Source organism: Globicephala melas, chromosome 7 (assembly GCF_963455315.2).
Source record: "Globicephala melas chromosome 7, mGloMel1.2, whole genome shotgun sequence".
NCBI classification, from domain to species: Eukaryota; Metazoa; Chordata; class Mammalia; order Artiodactyla; family Delphinidae; genus Globicephala; species Globicephala melas.
The window spans coordinates 28,039,383-28,058,563 of NC_083320.1; the positions used below are offsets into that span (position 1 = coordinate 28,039,383).

The 19,181-nt window shown below is 42.1% G+C and overlaps 2 protein-coding genes across 2 annotated transcripts; both read left to right on the forward strand.

The window, feature by feature from the left end:
* The first annotated feature begins 3,561 nt into the window (after window positions 1–3,561).
* LOC115848414 (gamma-crystallin D) lies at window positions 3,562–5,279 on the forward strand. Its single transcript, XM_030849495.2, has 3 exons — window positions 3,562–3,570; window positions 3,651–3,893; window positions 5,007–5,279. Exons 1-3 carry the CDS (start codon window positions 3,562–3,564, stop codon window positions 5,277–5,279), a joined length of 525 nt encoding a protein of 174 aa, XP_030705355.1.
* Window positions 5,280–12,647: 7,368 nt separating this feature from the next.
* Window positions 12,648–15,043, forward strand: LOC115849163 (gamma-crystallin F). Its single transcript, XM_030850541.1, has 3 exons — window positions 12,648–12,656; window positions 12,737–12,979; window positions 14,771–15,043. Exons 1-3 carry the CDS (start codon window positions 12,648–12,650, stop codon window positions 15,041–15,043), a joined length of 525 nt encoding a protein of 174 aa, XP_030706401.1.
* The last annotated feature ends 4,138 nt before the right edge of the window (window positions 15,044–19,181 follow it).

Genomic DNA, 19,181 nt, shown 5'->3' on the forward strand with positions numbered 1-19,181 from the left:
GACCAAAAGACAACCCTCAGAATGGGAGAAAATATTTGCAAATGAAGCAGCTGACAAAGGATTAATCTCCAAAATTTATAAGCAGCTCATACAGCTCAATAACAAAAAAACAAACAACCCAATCCAAAAATGGGCAGAAGACCTAAATAGACATTTCTCACAAGAAGAAATACAGACTGCCAACAAACACATGAAAGAATGCTCAACATCATTAATCATTAGAGAAATGGAAATCAAAACTACAATGAGATATCATCTCACACCAGTCAGATGGCCATCATCAAAAAATCTACAAACAGTAAATGCTGGAGAGGGTGTGGAGAAAAGGGAACCCTCTTGCACTGTTGGTGGGAATGTAAATTGATACAGCCACTGTGGAGAACAGTATGGAGGTTCCTTAAAAAACTACAAATAGAACTACCATATGACCCAGCAATCCCACTACTGGGCATATACCCGGAGAAAACCATAATTCAAAAAGAGTCATGTACCAAAATGTTCATTGCAGCTCTATTTATAATAGCCCGGAGATGGAAACAACCTAAGTGTTCATCATCGGATGAATGGATAAAGATGTGGCACATATATACAATGGAATATTACTCAGCCATAAAAAGAAACGAAATTGAGCTATTTGTAATGAGGTGGATAGACCTAGAGTCTGTCATACAGAGTGAAGTAAGTCAGAAAGAGCAAGACAAATAGCGTATGCTAACACATATATATGGAAGTTAAGAAAAAAAAATGTCATGAAGAACCTAGGGGTAAGACAGACCTACTAGAGACTTGAGGATATGGGGAGGGGGAAGGGTAAGCTGTGACAAAGCGAGAGAGAGGCATGGACATATATACACTACCAAACGTAAGGTAGATAGCTAGTGGGAAGCAGCCGCATAGCACAGGGAGATCAGCTTGGTTCTTTGTGACCGCCTGGAGGGGTGGGATAGGGAGGGTGGGAGGGAGGGAGAAGCAAGAGGGAAGAGATATGGGAACATATGTATATGTATAGCTTATTCACTTTGTTATAAAGCAGAAACTAACACACCATTGTAAAGCAATTATACTCCAATAAAGATGGAAAAAAAAAGATGACAAGGAGTAATGGGTAGTATGGTGAACTGTGGAAAGAATGAACCAACCTAAAGCATTACCAAAAACATCTAAACACTGTGTCAGCCAAGCGAAATACATCTCCAAGTCCACAGCCCTCAAGGCTGTTCTTATTTCCACATTGGTGTGAAAACTGGGAAGATCCACCAACAATGGACATCACAGTAGTTTCCAGTGAATCCTCCCCCACCATGAAACGCCTTGGTACCATGTAAGCCCTCGAAACCCAACCATAGAGCCTGGGTAAGTGAGGAGAGGAAATCCCAACAATGAGTGAAGTTAAATTTTCTCTCCATCCCAGTGGAATGAGACTTAGATTCATAAAATATTCTGAGTTACAGAAAATAAGGAAAGTGGTATTTCTTATACACTTCATTTTGTAGACTATTTACACTAGCTACACAAATCATTAACCCTGCATGCAGCAAAATCTGAACCTGAACTAGTCTCTTTTTTCTTCACTTTTGTTTGAAACCATGTGAATATTTATAGAGTGACAAAGGGTTACTTCCTGGACCAGAGCTCAGGACAACAGGGTGTTTCTTCTCTCTTGTTCTCCCTGCAAAGACAGTTGCCATCATTCATTCCAGGAAACTGGTGTAGAGCGCTGCTTCTGTGCCACAGGTGCAAGGAGTGTCAGGTCTCAACCTATGTTCACTTAGCACACTAAGTACAATTTGGGACTTAGGTTTTATACACAACTGTCACTCCCAGAATTTTCTGTAGAGCACTGAAATTAAGCCACATTTTGGCCCACAGCATTCACATTTCAATTCTATGAGAAGAGTAGGGGGTTTTCCCGATTTCTTTCCCCAGGCTGAAATAAAGCCTTCCGTCTTCCCAGTTAATGAAAAAGCCAAGCCCAAAGTGCCCTTGTTTTGGTCCTCCAGTTGGATCCTAAATTTCGGCTGTAGCTGCATGTCAGCTGAAGTGGTGGTCCCCACTGACACCCCCATGCTGCTCCTCTAGACGCTCTCTGGGACTCTGCATTAGGGTTCTCATGTTCTACTGCTTTCACCCATGAACACACTCCCCAGAGAAACAGCTCTGAGCAAAATGATGGGGTTTTTTTTAATTTATTATTATTTTTCATTCTTATTTTTTTCATTTTTAATTAAAATGATTTTTATTCTTTAGATTCTGGCTGCATATATTCCACTAGGCTAACATAAGTAACTCTGCAAATACATGCCTTTACATACTGGATAACAAGAACTGAAACACCATATTATACATAGTTGGTGTCTAATTGATAAATATCAACTTACAAAGATTTATGACCCAAAGGAAAGACAAAGTATTTCAATGAGTCAACATAGGACTGTGACTAATTCTTTGAACATCAAAGAGGCTAAAGGCATAGGTCATCTTCCCCTCCAGCGCTCTTTCCAGTCCATCAGACTATCCTCTTCCAGGCTGATATTTTCTAAAGCCTTCCTAGAGTCCAACCTTCTAGATGTTTATTCCTCCCTCTCGCTACACCATTCCAGCTATAGCTCCTCTTTGTGTTCGTGCAGTTAATTTCCTCTAAGTCAAAAGCTTTGTGTACTCTTGTTCCCCATAGAACAAACGTGTATCTAGATCCTACCAGAAATGGGTTTCTTAGGAATTTGGTTTTCTTTTATAAATAACCTAAGAGGTAATCTGATTTTGTATTTTAAAAGCATTACTTTTTCTTATTTCCTTAAGCTTTTAGAAATTTCCCTTTTCGTTCTTCTTTCTGAGATTAATCATCTTAAAACTATTCTCCCTTTTGAATTACAAGTAACCAAGATAAAACCTCCAATCTTCAGTCTACTTCCACGTATGACTGCAACAAAATCAGACCAAATAATAAAGATCTGCATTTGCTGTTTTTGTTTTTTTTTTAACCACACTGAAAGTTTGAAATTTTGTGAACCTTCTTGGTAAAACATTCCAATTTCTTGCACCCTTTAATGAGGAAGCTCTCTTAAAAGACTAATTTGAAATTTTCAGTATTCAGTGCAGGTCATTTCCTTCTTATTAACCTTCGTATTCAATATTATGGCACATACTTCGTACAGGTCAGTTTATATTCGCCGTATTAAGACTCTGACTTTTTTGCTCCACCGCTTTTTGTTTTGTTTTGTTTTTCCCCAACCCATACAAATAAAAGAGTGGACTATATATGAAATGGCTGAAGTTCTACTTCTATTATTAAATAGACAATGTCCCAAATTACTTTTTTTTTTTTTCTCCAAACTGTCTCAATAGCATCAGCTAGTGATAGAAACTCCAGAGAGAATGGGACCAAAACCCACAATGAGCCCCATGGATTCTGACAGCAAAGAGAAAAAAGAGTACACGAAAATCCCCTCCTCACCCGGGGGCCCCTTTTGTGTCGTTCCTGCCAACGCAGCAGCCCTCCTGCTATATAGACCCGCGCGCCCGCCCCACCGCACTGAACTCGCATCCCCGCATCCAGCAGCCATGGGGAAGGTGAGCCCCACGCCGGCGGGAGGGGCCCGCAGCCGGGCTGGAGCCCAGGGCTCTGAGCCCTGTCCTTCCCTTCCCTGCAGATCACCTTCTACGAGGACCGGGGCTTCCAGGGCCGCCACTACGAGTGCAGCAGCGACCACTCCAACCTGCAGCCTTACTTGGGCCGCTGCAACTCAGTGCGTGTGGACAGCGGCAGCTGGATGATCTATGAGCAGCCCAACTACCTGGGCTGCCAGTACTTCCTGCGGCGCGGCGACTACCCCGACTACCAGCAGTGGATGGGCCTCAACGACTCCGTCCGCTCCTGCCGCCTCATCCCCCACGTGAGTCCAGTTCCATATCATTCTGGTTCACTTTGGACCCAGAATGGATAGTTTCAAGCAAAGGTTAAACATTTGGAGTAGTGATCATTTAGAATAATTGAGAGTTTGGGGAAAAGGCAAGCTGTGGTATATTAGTTCAATATAATTTGCCTTGAACAGAAGTAAATTGTTGCCCAGGTACCAGTTAATCAACAAATATTTATTGAGTAAGAATGTATCCGCTGCCCCGGGCATGTATAAAATAGAGGTCCTGACCTGGAATCATTTACAATGGAGTTGTAGAAAAAACACTAATATCCAACAGAAAAATAATTAGGTGCTAGTGAGTTTCTGAGCTGACAGGAGTTGAAAAGGAAAATTTTACAAGGGTTCATTCTTGTAAGACTCTTTCCCCTTTTTGCCTCCCAATTGCATGTTTTGGTTTTCCCCACCTGTACAAATAAAAGTACTTTTTCTCAGTAGAGAGCAATGCAGAGATTTTATACACAGGCTACAAATAATTCATATGTGTCTTAAAACACTAAGTTTTTTAAAAATTAGTCCTTGGGCTTACTCATTTTTCTTTCCCATTTTTCCTCATTCTATTCATAAATTACTAAATGAAAATCAAGTATGTAACTGAGAGATTTCAGATGTTTCACTTTGCTTTCCACAGAAACAAAAGCATCTAAGCCCTTGGTGATTTTTCCAAGATTTATTTTAAACTCAATGTAGAGTAATTCATTTCATAAACTGACTTTACTGTTCAAAGACACATGCTTGAAAATTTAAAATAATTCTTCAAAATGGCAAAAATAGTCATAAGCTGTTAAGGATTTGGGTTTCTCTATGGTACAGTGTCCTGAGTGTGATTAACAGTTCATCCTGGGAAATATTTGAATATATTAAAGAGTGAGATTTCCTTCTTAATTTTTAGTCACACTTTATGATCTTGGAAAGGTACTGAATCTCCACCTTTGGAAAATGAAGAGTATACAAAGATTCAGAAATAATTCATTTTTACCATATATTTGAAAATGGCTTGAGCTGGTCCTCACCAAACTGAATGGTATGAATGTGTTGGAATCATTTCATGGTTTGCTTTTCTCCTCTTTCCACCTCCGGATGGGCCAGGCTGGCTCTCACAGGATCAGACTTTATGAGAGGGAAGATTACAGAGGCCAGATGATAGAGATCACTGAGGACTGCTCCTCTCTTCAGGACCGCTTCCACTTCAATGAGATTTACTCTCTCAATGTGCTGGAGGGCTCCTGGGTCCTCTATGAGTTGCCCAGCTACCGGGGAAGGCAGTATCTGCTGAGGCCGGGGGACCACAGGCGCTACCATGACTGGGGGGCTGTGAATGCTAAAGTGGGCTCCTTGAGGAGAGTCATAGATTTCTACTGAAATACGTGCATCATTTCTCAATCTGGAAAGTAATAAAATATTTTCTGTTTTCCTGGCAATGGTTTGCTTGTGTTTTTCCTTTTGTCCTACATTTATTATTTTATTTATACACTCACACACACACACACGCACATACGTACGAGATGCACGTGGAAATCAAGGTGTATGATCTACGGGTAACAAAGAAAATTCTCACAATAGAACTATGCTTTCAAATGAAGCAGAGCTTTACAGTTTACAAAACACTTCATAATACATTATCTTACTTGATTCTCTGGCCTTTAAACACGTTGCTTCTTCAAACCAGATAGTGAGATATCTCTTCAGTTTTTCTTTGAGGAGTGAGGATCTGAAAGCTGAGGTTCAGAGATAGCGTGACCCACTTCTTAAATCAGGGATTCTGAAGCTGGCTACAATGGGCTTCAGAAGATTTTTTAATTCCCTAAATTGTATGCAAAATTGAGTTCACAAATCTCTGGAAGGCGGACTCTTTTTTTTTTTTTCTCCTTTCATTATTTTGCCTTTTTTTTTTTTTCTTTCCCGTTTGATTTTGATGCTGAACTGGTCTCATGACACTCTCTGGACATTGAAACATTCAGTGGAGGAATGCTGATGGGGAGAGAGGAGATGGTTCTGGAAAAATGTTTGCCTTCCTAATGAAAGGGAGCAGCTGCCCTGGTGCCACAATTCCCTCTTATTTCAGACATTTACACTCAAGAGCTGACAAGTACGAGGGAAATGTCACAGTTTCAGAAATGCTGGCCTTGATGTGGTCAAGCCCCTGAATCAATGTTTATTAGTCAGGGCTCTCCAGAGAAACAGAACCCATAGGATCTATATAGATATAGATGAGGAGATTTATTATAGGAATTGGCTCATGTGATTATAGAAATTGAGAAGTCCCATTATCTGCAAGCTAGAGAATCAGGAAAGCTGGTGGAATAAATCAGTCTGAGTCCAGAGGCCTGAGAGCCAGGAATGCTGATGTCTGAGGGCAGAAGGAAGAGGGAGTTCATCCTTCCTTCTCCTTTTTGTTCTATTCAGGCCCTCAGCAGATTGGATGGTCTTCTCTACTCAGTATACTGACCCAAATCCTAATCTCTCCCGGAAATACCCTCCCAGACACACCTAGAAATAATGTTTTACCAGCTATCTGGGCGTCCCTTAGCCCAGTCAAGCTGACATAAAATTAACCATCACACAATGCCAGCAACACTTTACCTTGAGACTTCTTGTAATGGGAGTAAAATAAACCCACATTTGATTACAGCACCACCATTGGGTGTTCTTTTATTTGTAGTTCAATACACATGTCTAGCTGACACAGAGCAAATGTGACTTTTTCCGAGGTGACTGTTTAGAACTTTATTCAGAGTCTCAAAGAAATTCCTAATGGAAAATCCCCCCCGCCAAGAAGAAGGAAGAGAGGGAGGGAGGGAGGAAAGCAAGTCACTGCAGCACAACGAAGTAATGTGGTGTTTAACATATTTCAGACCTGGAGGTCATCTAACCTAGATCACTCATTTTATGTAAGGTAAACTAAGGTTCAATTCTAATTTCAAACAGTTAATAATAGAAGTGGCATCAGAATTCAGAACTCACAGCTCAGAAAATCAGTGCTTTTCCATTGTGGAATCAGGAAGATGCTTGTCAAAATAACGACAGCACCAGCTTACAGATTCTTACCATGAGGTAAGCAACCAACCAACAAGGAACTGAATTAAATATATAGGATAATCCAAAGCTGCATTCTCTGTCCATATAAATGCACACATGATACACACACAGTAATATATATTTATATAACTGTATACATACACTCTCCATATGTGTGTGTATCTGTGTGTGTTAGTATATTGCCTGTGTAAGGTTATAGGGAAGTATAACACTATATTCACTTACATTAGTTCTTCTACTGCTTGTTTTCTTACTTGCACCCTCATTGCTAGAATCTTAGAAAGGAGTGGCGACTACGTTTGTACTCAAAGACTGATCTGATCAAGTCAGTTCCCTGATTAAAAACCTTTGATATTGCTCCACTGACCACAGGGAAAAATTCTACCTTTTTCAAGAAACTGGCCCCAGCCTACCTACTTCCTCTCTTATTACCCGACCCCAGTTGTCCTTTACTCCATCTCATCCAAGTCATCCAATCACGTTAAGTCATCCAATCACATCCAATCTCATCCAAGTCATCCAATCACATCCAATCTCTGAGTTTGCTCACATCTTTTCCTCATCCGGATTACTTTTCCCCACCTTCTACCCAGTAAGCTACTCATCTCCAAAGTTTGATCAGAATTCACCCCAATCCCTTGGCCAAAAATGGATCTGAATCAGTTAGCATACATTAGACCGAAAGTAGCCAAAACACCATAGCAATGGATAAACAATGTGGAAATCTATTAGCTCACATGATAGGAAGTCCTAGGGTAGCACGGAATTTAGGAATGGTTAGTTCAGCAGCTCAACAATATCGTCAGGGCTCCAAGTTTTGTCCATCTCCCACCATATCATCAACCTGAAGCTGGTGTCCCTGGAAACCATAGCTGCTAGCTGCAAGCAGGGCAATACACAAGGAAGGTTGGGTGAAGGAAATCAACCAACAAGCTTTGCCTACAGCACAACTGTGCCCAGAGCACTAATTCCCAAGATTAAAGAGGACCTTGAAATATTATCAGTTCTTGAATGTAAGCTTTGGTGGTGTAAGATAGTCAGAATGGAATGAATAAAGGGAGAAAGAGGAAGAAAGCCCAAGAAGGGAAATGTAAAAAAAATTTTAAGACATTAATTATATTAATTATTCCCTTCTTATAAAGTAAGAGGACTATAAGTCAGTTAAAATAAACTCTGTTTTAAATGCTTTTTAATTCCCTTTCAACCACTAGGAGTTATCCGATTTTAATGTTTTCTTACAACCACAGTAGATTTTGTGTGTGTGTGTGTGTGTGTGTGTGTGTGTGTGTGTGTGTGTGCTGCACTGTGCGGCTTGTGAGATCTTACTTCCCCAACCAGGGATTGAACCTGGGCTCTTGGCAGTGAGAGCGTGGAGTCCTAACCCACAGTAGCATTATTGAAATCAAGAAATTAATATTGAAAAAATTCATATTGATTCCCTTTTCTTGTTGCTCACGGAAGATGCTTTAAATTGTAGTAAAATATACATAACATAAAATTTACCATTATAACCGTTTTAAGTGTACAATTCAGTGGCATAAAGCACGTTCACATCATTGTGCAACCACCAGCACTATTCATCTTCAGAAATTTTTCATCATCCCAAACTGAAACTCTGTATTCATTAAACAATAACTCCCCATTCCCACCTTCCCCCAACCCCTGGTAACCACCCTTCTACTTTCTTTCTTTATAAATCTGACTATTCTAGGTATCTCAAATGCATTGAATCATATAATATTTGTCCTGTGTCTGGCTCATTTCACTTAGCATAGTGTTTTCAAGATTTGTTCACGTTGTGGCATTTATCAAAATTTCATTCCTTTTTAATGCTGATTAATATTCCATTCTATGCCTATACCACATTTTGTGTACCCAACTGTTCTTAAATGGGCATTTGAATTGTTTCTTCCTTTTGGGTGTAATAAAGAATGCTGCTATGATCATTGGGGTACAAAGAGCTGTTCAAGTCCCTGCTACCAATTCTTTCGGGTATATGCCTAGAAGTGGAATTGCTAAATCATATGGTAATTTGATGTTTAATCTTTAACGAACTACCATACAGTCTTCCACAGTGGCTGTACCAATTTACATGCCCATCAGCAATGCACAAGCTTTCCAATTTCTCCACATCCTCTCTAAGACTTGTTTTCTGTTTTGATTTTGCTTTTTATACTAGCCATCCTAATGGTTGTGGAGTAGTATCTCATTGTAGTTTTGATTGCATATCCCTAATGATTAGTGATGTTGAGCATCTTTCCATGTGCTTATTGGCCATTGTATTATTTTCTTTGGAGAAGTGTCTATTCAAGCCTTGTTTTTCAATTGGGTTTTTTTTTTTTTGGAGGTGGGTGTTTTATTGTTGTTGAGTTACAGCAGTTCTTTATACATTTTGAATATCAATCCTTTATCATATATGATTTGCAAATACTTTCTCACATCCTATTGGTGTCCCCTTCACTCTGTTGATAGTCTCCTTTGATGCACAAAAGTTTTCATTTTGATGAACTCCAATTTATCTATTGCCTATGCTTTGGTGTTATATCCAAGAAATCACTGCCAATTCTAATCTCATGAAGATTTTCCTCTACGTTTTCTTCTAAGAGTTTTATAGTTTTAGTTCTTTAACCCATTTTGAGTCAGTTTTTGTATGTGGTGTAAGGTAAGGGTCCAACATCATTCTTCTGCATGTGGATATCCAGTTTTCCCAGTACCATTGTTGAAAAGACTGTCTTTTCTCCATTGAATGGTCTTGACAACCTTCTCAAAAATCATTTGACCATATGTGTAAGGGTTTGTGTCTGTGTTCTCTATTCTATTCCATTTGTCTGTATGTCTATTTTTATGCCAGTACCACACTGTTTTGATTACTGTAAATTTTGTAGTAAGTTTTGAAATGAGAAAGTGTGAGTTCTCCAGCTTTGTTCTTCTTTTTCAAGATTGTTTTGGGGGAGTCCACTGGTGGTCTAGTGGTTAGGCTTCAGTGCTTTCACTGTGGTGGTCCGGGTTCAATCCCTGGTCCAGGAAATGAGATCCTGCAAACCTCTCGGTGAGGCCAAAATTAAATAAATAAATAAAAATTAAAAATGGCTTCACACACACAAAAATAGATTGTTTGAGGTATTTGGGATCCTTTGAGATTCTATATAAATTTTAGAGTGGGTTTTTCTACTGCCACAGAAAATAACATTAGAATTTTATGGGGATTGCATTATATCTGTAGACCACTTTGGGAAGTATTCATATCTGAACAATATTAAATCTTCCAATCCATGAACACAAGATGTTTTTCCATTTATTTATATCTTCTTTTCTTTTTTTTGTTGTTTTTTTTTTTTGTTTTTTGTTTTTTGGCGGTACGTGGGCCTCTCACTGTTGTGGCCTCTCCCGTTGCGGAGCACAGGCTACGGACGCACAGGCTCAGCGGCCACGGCTCACGGGCCCAGCCGCTCCGCGGCATGTGGGATCTTCCCGGACCGGGGCACGAACCCGTGTCCCCCGCATCGGCAGGCAGACTCTCAACCACTGCGTCACTAGGGAAGCCCCTATATCTTCTTTTCTTCAGCAATGTTTTGTAGTTTTCAGTGTATAATATACTCATGTTTAAATTTTAACATATGGTGAGCATTTTCCATATCATTAAATAAATTCTTTGAGAACATGATTTTTGGTAGCTGTGTAGCATCTCATCAAAGAGATGTTCTGTAACTTACCTAATTAATGCCTTATGTGGACATTTTATTTGTATCTAGTTTTTTATATTATAAACAGTGGTCTGATAAAATGCCACTGTGCATAATATTTTCATGTACCTTTAGCTATTTCCTTTGGACAAATTCTTAGAAATGAAAGTATTAGATCAAAGAAATGAAAATTAAGAAGGTTTTTTTTGCAGGGGAGGAATGAGGTGTCTTTTTTATTGTGACAAAAAACACATAACAGGGCTTCCCTGATGGCGCAGTGGCTGAGAGTCCGCCTGCCGATGCGGGGGACGCGGGTTTGTGCCCCGGTCCGGGAAGATCCCGCATGCCGCGGAGCAGCTGGGCCCGTGGGCCGTGGCCGCTGGGCCTGCGCATCCGGGGCCTGTGCTCCGCAGCGGGAGAGGCCGCAGCAGTGAGAGGCCCACGTACCACAAAACAAAACAAAACAAACAAAAAAACCCACATAACATTAAATTTACCATCTTAACCATTTTTGTAACCACAGTACAGTAGTGTTAACTACGTGGATGTCCTTGTGCAAAGATCTCTAGAACTTTTTCATCTTGCAGAACTGAAAGGAGGTTTTAAAATATTCATCCACAGTGATCTTTAAAATACGGTACTATGGTTTGAATTTTTTCCTCCTTTCTACTTCTCTGTAGTTTCCAATTTTCTATAAAATTAGAATTTTTAAAAGAAAAAATGTGAATCAGGCTTATTAAATTTATGTGTTTCAAATAAAATTGTTCAGGGCAAACAATTTATTAGCATTAGACTTAAATAGCAAGAATCCACACTAAGGAATGAGACAGGTGTATCACGGTTACATCTGTTTGAGGACCAGCTCCTTCTAAAGCAGTGGTTTGCAGCCAGGGTTGATTTCACTCCCCCAGGGGACATTTGGCAATGTCTGGAAATATTTTTTGGTTGTCACAACCTTGAGAGTAATGCAAATAGTATGAGGTTGTGAAATCCTGTTCTAAAGAGTGGAGCCCCAGAAGCTGCTGGGGGGATGGGGGGTGGGTGGTAAGGAAGGAAGACTCTAGCGCCTGGAACCAGAGCATTAACTAGGGAGCAACCAGGCTTGTTCAGGGCTGGGGAAGGTACAGAAAGCAGAATCTTCCCAAGATTGTAGGATTTTAAATCTGTTACATTTGCATGTTAACTTGAATTTTCAGCAGCTAGAACTAATTAACTTTAGCACCTGGTTTGCAAAATTATTGGTTAAATAAAAAGTTACAGTGTGAGTAATAACCACCCGTTAGTCCCCTCATGAACTCCAAAGTTGCGGGCTTCCTGCTGGTGGGCCGGAGGCAGCAGCTGAGTCTGGAGGCGGCCCTGGTCCAGTCTCCAGGGAGCAGAGCCGAGCCAGGTGCTTAAAGAGGGTTTCCTCGGAGTCCAACCCCCATCACCTTTCCTCCGGTGTGTTGTCTGCTGCACCCGCTCATCAGCGGGGAGGCTGGTAGGAGGTTCTCTTAGAGGAGAATCCCATCCTCCTTCAAACATCCTGCGGAGAAGGCAGGTGCATCCCACGTCCCACATCCTCACACCAAGGAAACGCTCTCTCATCTAAACGCCTCCCGCTGGAGCCCATCCTGACCTCTGACCCGGTCACTACCCGGTGTTGTTCCTCAAAAAGAGATCATTTCGAAATTCAAAAAGGTTAAAAAATGTTTCATTACAAGCATTAACCCCGTTAGGCACTTTTGCTCGCTTCCAATCTCCTGAATAGGCTTCATTTAAAGGCCCCAGAGGCACCAAGTGACAGTTTTACGCGGGTCATCAGTTCGAAAGCTCTGGAGAGTCTAAGAGAAAACATACAATAAGTCCCCCGCCCACCCCCGCCGTCATTATATAGAAGAGAGAGAGGAAATCCTCCTCACGCGGGGGCCCCTTTTGTGTCGTTCCTGCCAACGCAGCAGCCCTCCTGCTATATAGACCCGCGCGCCCGCCCCACCGCACTGAACTCGCATCCCCGCATCCAGCAGCCATGGGGAAGGTGAGCCCCGCGCCGGCGGGAGGGGCCCGCAGCCGGGCTGGAGCCCAGGCCTCTGAGCCCTGTCCTTCCCTTCCCTGCAGATCACCTTCTACGAGGACCGGGGCTTCCAGGGCCGCCACTACGAGTGCAGCAGCGACCACTCCAACCTGCAGCCCTGCTTCGGCCGCTGCAACTCCATCCGGGTGGACAGCGGCTGTTGGATGCTCTACGAGCAGCCCGACTACCAGGGCCACCAGTACTTCCTGCGGCGCGGCGACTACCCTGACTACCAGCAGTGGATGGGCCTCAACGACTCCGTCCGCTCCTGCCGCCTCATCCCCCACGTGAGTCCGGTTCCCCTCGGCCTGCCGTGCCCTCGGGTCACACCAGTGCTCCAGACACAGTGGTCAGGTTGCAGGACGGTGGCCTTCTTTTGCTGGCTCTAACCGGGTTCTCTTTCCCTTTATTAATGTCTTTAAGGTTTCTTTCCACCGAAAAATTGAGTGATGCAATGCTCTTAATTGAAATTGTATTCTCCTTTGCTAAAATTAAGCTCACCTCTACTGGGCAAAAGTGGTGCACGGCATTAGTTTAGAGCGTCTGTGCCACCGCTGAGGAATAAGCAACAGGTGAACTCCTCACACCCAGGTGCCCTTAGGCTAGTTACTGGGCTACTTCTCTCCTTCCTCATCTGTAAAGCGGGGTTAATAAGGGCAGTTGGTTCATCGAGCTGTGATGAGGTCAAAAGGAGATTGCCCAGCACCTGGCAAACTAACCCCTCCTCCAAATATTAACCATTATGAATATCAAGGGTCCCTCAAGTTCTGTTTTTTGATTAGGCAAAACAAATAACCAACAATGTGATTCTAGTAGCACCTGCAAAGCCCACTGCTACCCAAGTAAAGCCTGAGCAGCCTGGAATTCTACAGTTAGGGAGGCTTTTATTTGCCTATGACAGAGTCCTATGGAAAATGTACCACTCTGGGGAAATTTGAAATCCCCTCAGAGGGTTGAAAGCCTTGATAGGACCCAGACTGGCATTAGGAGCCTGGAAATCTGGACTTTTACTTTCCAGCCCTGACCCTTTGATTACAGCCTGAAAGCTCTAGTCATTAGTTTCACTTAAAAGAAGAAAAGACTAAGAATGGTTGCTCCACGTGTGTCAGGCTGTTGTGAAGATCAAATTAGACAACGCACACGTGAGTCTTTTGCAAACCATGGAAGATACCTTATTAGCAGTTTTTTATACCTCAGAATGAACTGCTTATGAGAACCTTTCCTAACGAGGATTTAATGGTGGAAGAAGGAAGAAGGAATTGAGTGGGTACCTGCTGGGAAGGAACAAGCAGATAAAAGAACAAGTGCTCAGGAAGAGACAGACAGGATTTGCCCAGGACTGACAGCCTGCCCTTACATTTTTCTAAAGGTTTTATAATCTATTGATCTAGACAGGCCTCCTTCATGATCTTGAGCTTCTATTTTTATTAATTACCTAAAAGTGTTTTGCCAGACCATATATTAGAGGTGAGAACTGAAACCTAATCGTTACGATGGCTCTTGCTTCTCGGGATTTTAGAATAGCAGGACTCAAAGCAGAAAGGAAGGGATTAAGGAGTTGCCTGGGCTGGACTGCCACCTCCTGTGCTTCACTTTGGGGAAAGCAATTCGACTTCCTCTCTTCCCAGCCTCTTCTAATGCTATCGAGATTGAAAATAATGCCTTTTGCCAGGGATATATTTGTCTTTTTATTTTAATATCTAATTATTTTTATATCCTCCAAGGAGAGCTCCAGACCACTGTTTAAGTCTATAAAGGAGAGAGCAAAAATTATATATAAAAATTGTCACTTAAGAATGGTACTAAGTAGGTACTAAATATGATTCGTGTAGGTTGTGGCCCTAGAAAACTATGGAGCACCATAAATGTCTTGATCTGTGTGAATGGCCCCCTCTTCAGTTTTGCAGTGTGCAATCTACCCAACTATACCCAATGGCCCTGGTGTTGGTTGTCTTTTTAATTTGTCATCTTTGATATAGAAAAGATTAAAAAAATGCCCATTCCCCCAGCAGTGTGAGTGATTGGTTGCTAAAGGCTAGGTTTTCTGACCCTTCCCATCTGCTGATTGCTGAACCCAGACCAGCTCCCACCGGCTGAGGATGTACGAACGAGAGGACTACCGAGGCCAGGTGGCGGAGCTCACGGAAGACTGCTCCTCGCTCCGCGACCGCTTCCACTTCAATGAGATCCGCTCCCTTCACGTGCTGGAGGGCTGGTGGGTCCTCTATGAGATGCCCAACTACCGCGGGCGGCAGTACCTGGTGAGGCCGGGGGACTACAGGCACTACCACGACTGGGGGGCCCTGGATGCCAGAGTGGGCTCCCTGAGGAGGGCCGTGGATTTCTACTGAAATACTTTTACTCTACTGTTTTCTCCATCTGGAAGCTAATAAAATATTTCCTGTGTGTCTCCTGCAGTTACGTAGCTTTCTTTTCCTTTCAGATTCCTTGGAAAGAAAGGCTCAGCAAAAATAAAGCTGGGGATAACGTGGATTTTCTTACATGTATCAGCGGAAAGGGTAGTGTGGGGAAGCAGTTAAGAGGACAGGCTCTGGAGCCAGAATGCCTGGGTCCACATCCACTTACTAGCTATAGGCAATGGAGCAAGTTAGCACTTTTAACATTTTTGTGTCTCAGTTTTCTAATTTGTAAAAAAAGGGGGTAATAATACTTTTCTCTTCATAGAAGTTAAATGTGGCTTAATTAAGTTAAGAGCCATAATTCTCTTACAAGGATGCCAGGCACAAAGCAACTGATATATAATAAGAACTTACAACGTAAGTGTTCCTTAGTTATTACTGAGTATCTGGACCTTGTACATCAGTGTTTTCAAAGTATCAGTAATGGGTTGAGGATCACCTGCGACACCAGTTAAAAGACAGAATCCTAAACCCCACCCCACAGGTGATTCATATGCAAATGAAATTTAAGAACTGCAGTTCTAAATCTAGTTTCCTGTACTACAGAATTACATCTGAAAAGATTGAACACCTCCATTTTTAGACACTGGGCTCTGTACCAGGAAACAACAATGAGCAGAAGTGGGTCCTTGTCCCCAAGAGCTTACAGTCTAGTGAGGGAGCAGAATATCCAACAGAATTTTTAAAATAATCATCCCAGCAGCATGGTTGTTGCATGTATGTCTACACGACTGTGGGAGCATTGAGGAAGAAGCCCAAGATACTTGTCAGAGTATCTGAGACGCTCCTACTGCAACTTCATCCATCCCTAGGAAGGACTTTGAATTCCCACCACCACACCGAGAACTATCAAAGACCCGGCTCCAAAATCCTTCTGGTAAAATTTCTAACAGAATGCTAGGAGAAAGAGATTGAAACAGATGATCATACCGACATGACAAGCAATATAACAAAGGGATTAGAACTCTAAAATATGACTGCACTTAGACTGCATTAGTTTGAATCTCAACTGTATCTTGTACGAGCCAGGCAAGAGTCTCAGATCGGGTTCCCCCAGACACAGATCATGAACCAAGAATTCAGGAAAAGTGACTTATGGGGAAGTGCTCCCACAAGGAAAGGTGAGGGAGTTGAAGAAGCAAGATGGGGAAGAAAATGCCAACTTAGCCGGATCCCTTGGAGAGCCTCAAAGCACGGACCATACCTCCGAGTTTCTCCCGCCTGGAGGCAAAGGATCTGGGGGCTGGTTATCTGACAACAGTCCCCTTTGCCATTGATCACAGGGCAAGGGAGACACAAAACTCCCAGAGCCTTTGGACTCTCCTCACTGGCTGGTGAGGGGCAATCGTCAGAAGGTTGCAGGGCAAGCGTTAGCAGCAAAGCCTGCCGAAGCTGGGCACTCAGAGCTGGAAAGAAGGCCTGAAAGGATCTGGGCAGAGTGTACCTCGTCAGTATAATAGGGATAGTAAAAGTCCCTCCCTTGCATGGTGTGAGGTTAAAATGATATAAAGCCTGTAAACACTAAGTACAGTGCCTGGCACATGGTAAGTGCTCACCAACTGTCTACAATTATTATTATCATCATCATCATTATTATTAAGTTCTATGGATTTGGGAGAAATGGATATAAATGTTGTGGAAACACCATGAACTAATCTTGTCCCACAGGGAAGAAAGCATGGCACATACGAGGGAAACAATGAGTAATTTGAGTTGACCAAAGTATGAAGAGCCCAGAGAAGTAAGAGAGAAGGTGGTCTGATAGTTAAGACCAGATCTGGGAGGGAAACAGCATTAGTCATCAGACCTTGGCTGAGACAGAAGTGATATTGTCAGTAGGCTCAGAACCAGCATCTAGAACCTGAGCTCTAAAGTCAAAAGCATTTTAAAAAATAAAAGGAGAGCAATGGAACAAGCAAAATTATTTCAAATCCACATAAGCAAAAACCAGTAAAGGAGAAGCATTAGTACAGAACACTAACACTGCTTCTTCCTCCACAAGCAACGTGACCCCATTCTCCTCCAAGAGGCCGAAGCTAGCTGCCTACTCAGACCTGTGAACTGGAAAATGTGATTGTGTAGGGGCTTCCCTGGTGGCACAGGGAGCACGTGTTTGAGCCCTGGTCAGAGAAGATCCCACGTGCCGCAGAGCAACTAAGCCCATGCGCCACAACTACTGAGCCTGCGCTCTAGAGCCCATGAGCCACAACTACTGAGCCCGTGTGCTACAACTACTGAAGCCCACACGCCTAGAGCCCATGCTCCGCAACAAGAGAAGCCACCGCAATGAGAAGCCCACACCGCACAACAAAGTGTAGCCTCCACTCGCCGCAACTAGAGAAAGTCCACACACAGCAACGAAGACCCAACGCAGCCAAAAATAAATAAAATAAATTTTTTTAAAAAAAGAAAAGGTGGTTGTGTAATAATCAACACAAGCTATTTAAAACCTTTACATTTTCACTGCCACTCCTTCTCACATTACCTTTCATCAAAACTATTCCAATAACTTCTTAACTTAGTTACTTTCTCCTCGGCCCTTCCAGCTCTCGTTAAAAAACAACTTTTTTTCTCTAAGAACAAAACTAGAATATTGAATACATTGTTTGGGCATATGCGTTGCTTCTGTTAGGATTAATTGCTAAGGTTATTTGAAGAAACTTGAAAATAAAAAGAAAGAGGAAGGGGAGAGGAAGAAAACAGAGAGATACTAGCGGTGAGAGAATGGTGTCTCAGGACAGGGTGTGGCATTTATGGAGGTGAAAAGTGGTGAGATTCTGAACATATTCTGAAGGTGGAGCCAACAAAAAGTCTTGCTGGATTCAATGTGGAGGTGAGAGAGAGGTTTGGTCTGAGCAACTGGAAGGAAGGAGTTGCAGTCAACCCAAACAGGGAGAACTGCTGAGGAGCAGGTTTGTGGAGGAAAACCAGGAGGTCCCATTTTGGACAAGATGAGTTTGAGGTGTCTGTGAACATCTAAGCAGAATTGTTAACCAGGCAACTGGTTATACTAACCTGGAGTTCAGGAGAGAGGCTGGGCTGGAGATCTACTTTTGTAAGTCATTGGTGGGTAGATGGTATTGAAAGTTATAAGCCTGAACAGGATGCCCAAGGGAGTGTGTGTAGGTGAGAAGCCTGGGGTGCACTCCAGCTTTAAGAGCACAAGACAAAGAAGAATGTATGGGTCAGGGAAAGCTAAATGCTGTAACAAAGAGCACCAACAGTTCAGTGACTTACACAATAAAAGTTTTATCTTTCATTTAAAAAAATAATAAAATAAAATGTTAAACAATAAACAGAGGTTTTTTGGTTTTGTTTTTAACATAATGACTTTTTAGCTAGTTCTTCAGAACAGATACATCCAGAAACATTGAAGTCAGCAGGAACAATGCCAATATAATTAGAGAAGTGGAATCTAATTGTTTTATATCACTTTTAATTTTTTGCCCATTATATTAAAAAGCACTACATACAGATTCTTCAAGGAAATTTGGAAAATTGTAATGAATACTTAAAAATACCAGGATGCCCTGTATACATCTATAAATCTCCTTCAGTTTGAACATAAATGTGATTATGAATAAAGCTGTTATAAACAAACAAACAAAAAATACCAGGGTGCCTATGCACCCACATTTAGAATTACTAAGAGAGAGAGATTAAGGACTTCGAAGCTGTGGTAGGCAGAGCGACAGAGGCCTGGTGCACAACTGCCTAGATTTACTTCCTCTTAGATGAGAGCACCACCCAGTGCTCACCAGAAGGAAGGCAGTTATGGTTTAAAAGTTTGTCCCAACATCACAATTACTAAGAGATTATTTTGCACCTTTTAAATATACTGTTATGCCGTGTAGGCAAGATAAACTTATAACTTAGCCGAAGAGCTTATTAAGTAAGTGTAAATTGTACTCAAATAGCAGTGTTTGAGAGCTTTGTGACACAGCATAGGTATTTCCTAAGAGAAGGTGAAGAAAGGCATGTTGGTTGGTCTGTGTTCACCGGAGCGGCTGTGGCCCTTCGGAGAAGGGAATCCAGCATTTGTTTGTGCCTTTTCACAGAGCCTATGTCT

Excerpts from the sequence above, each read along its gene's own strand:
- LOC115848414 (XM_030849495.2), top strand. Across the intron at positions 3,894-5,006 it reads CCTGCCGCCTCATCCCCCAC|GCTGGCTCTCACAGGATCAG; the intron begins GTGAGTCCAGTT and ends CGGATGGGCCAG.
- LOC115849163 (XM_030850541.1), top strand. Across the intron at positions 12,980-14,770 it reads CCTGCCGCCTCATCCCCCAC|ACCAGCTCCCACCGGCTGAG; the intron begins GTGAGTCCGGTT and ends TGCTGAACCCAG.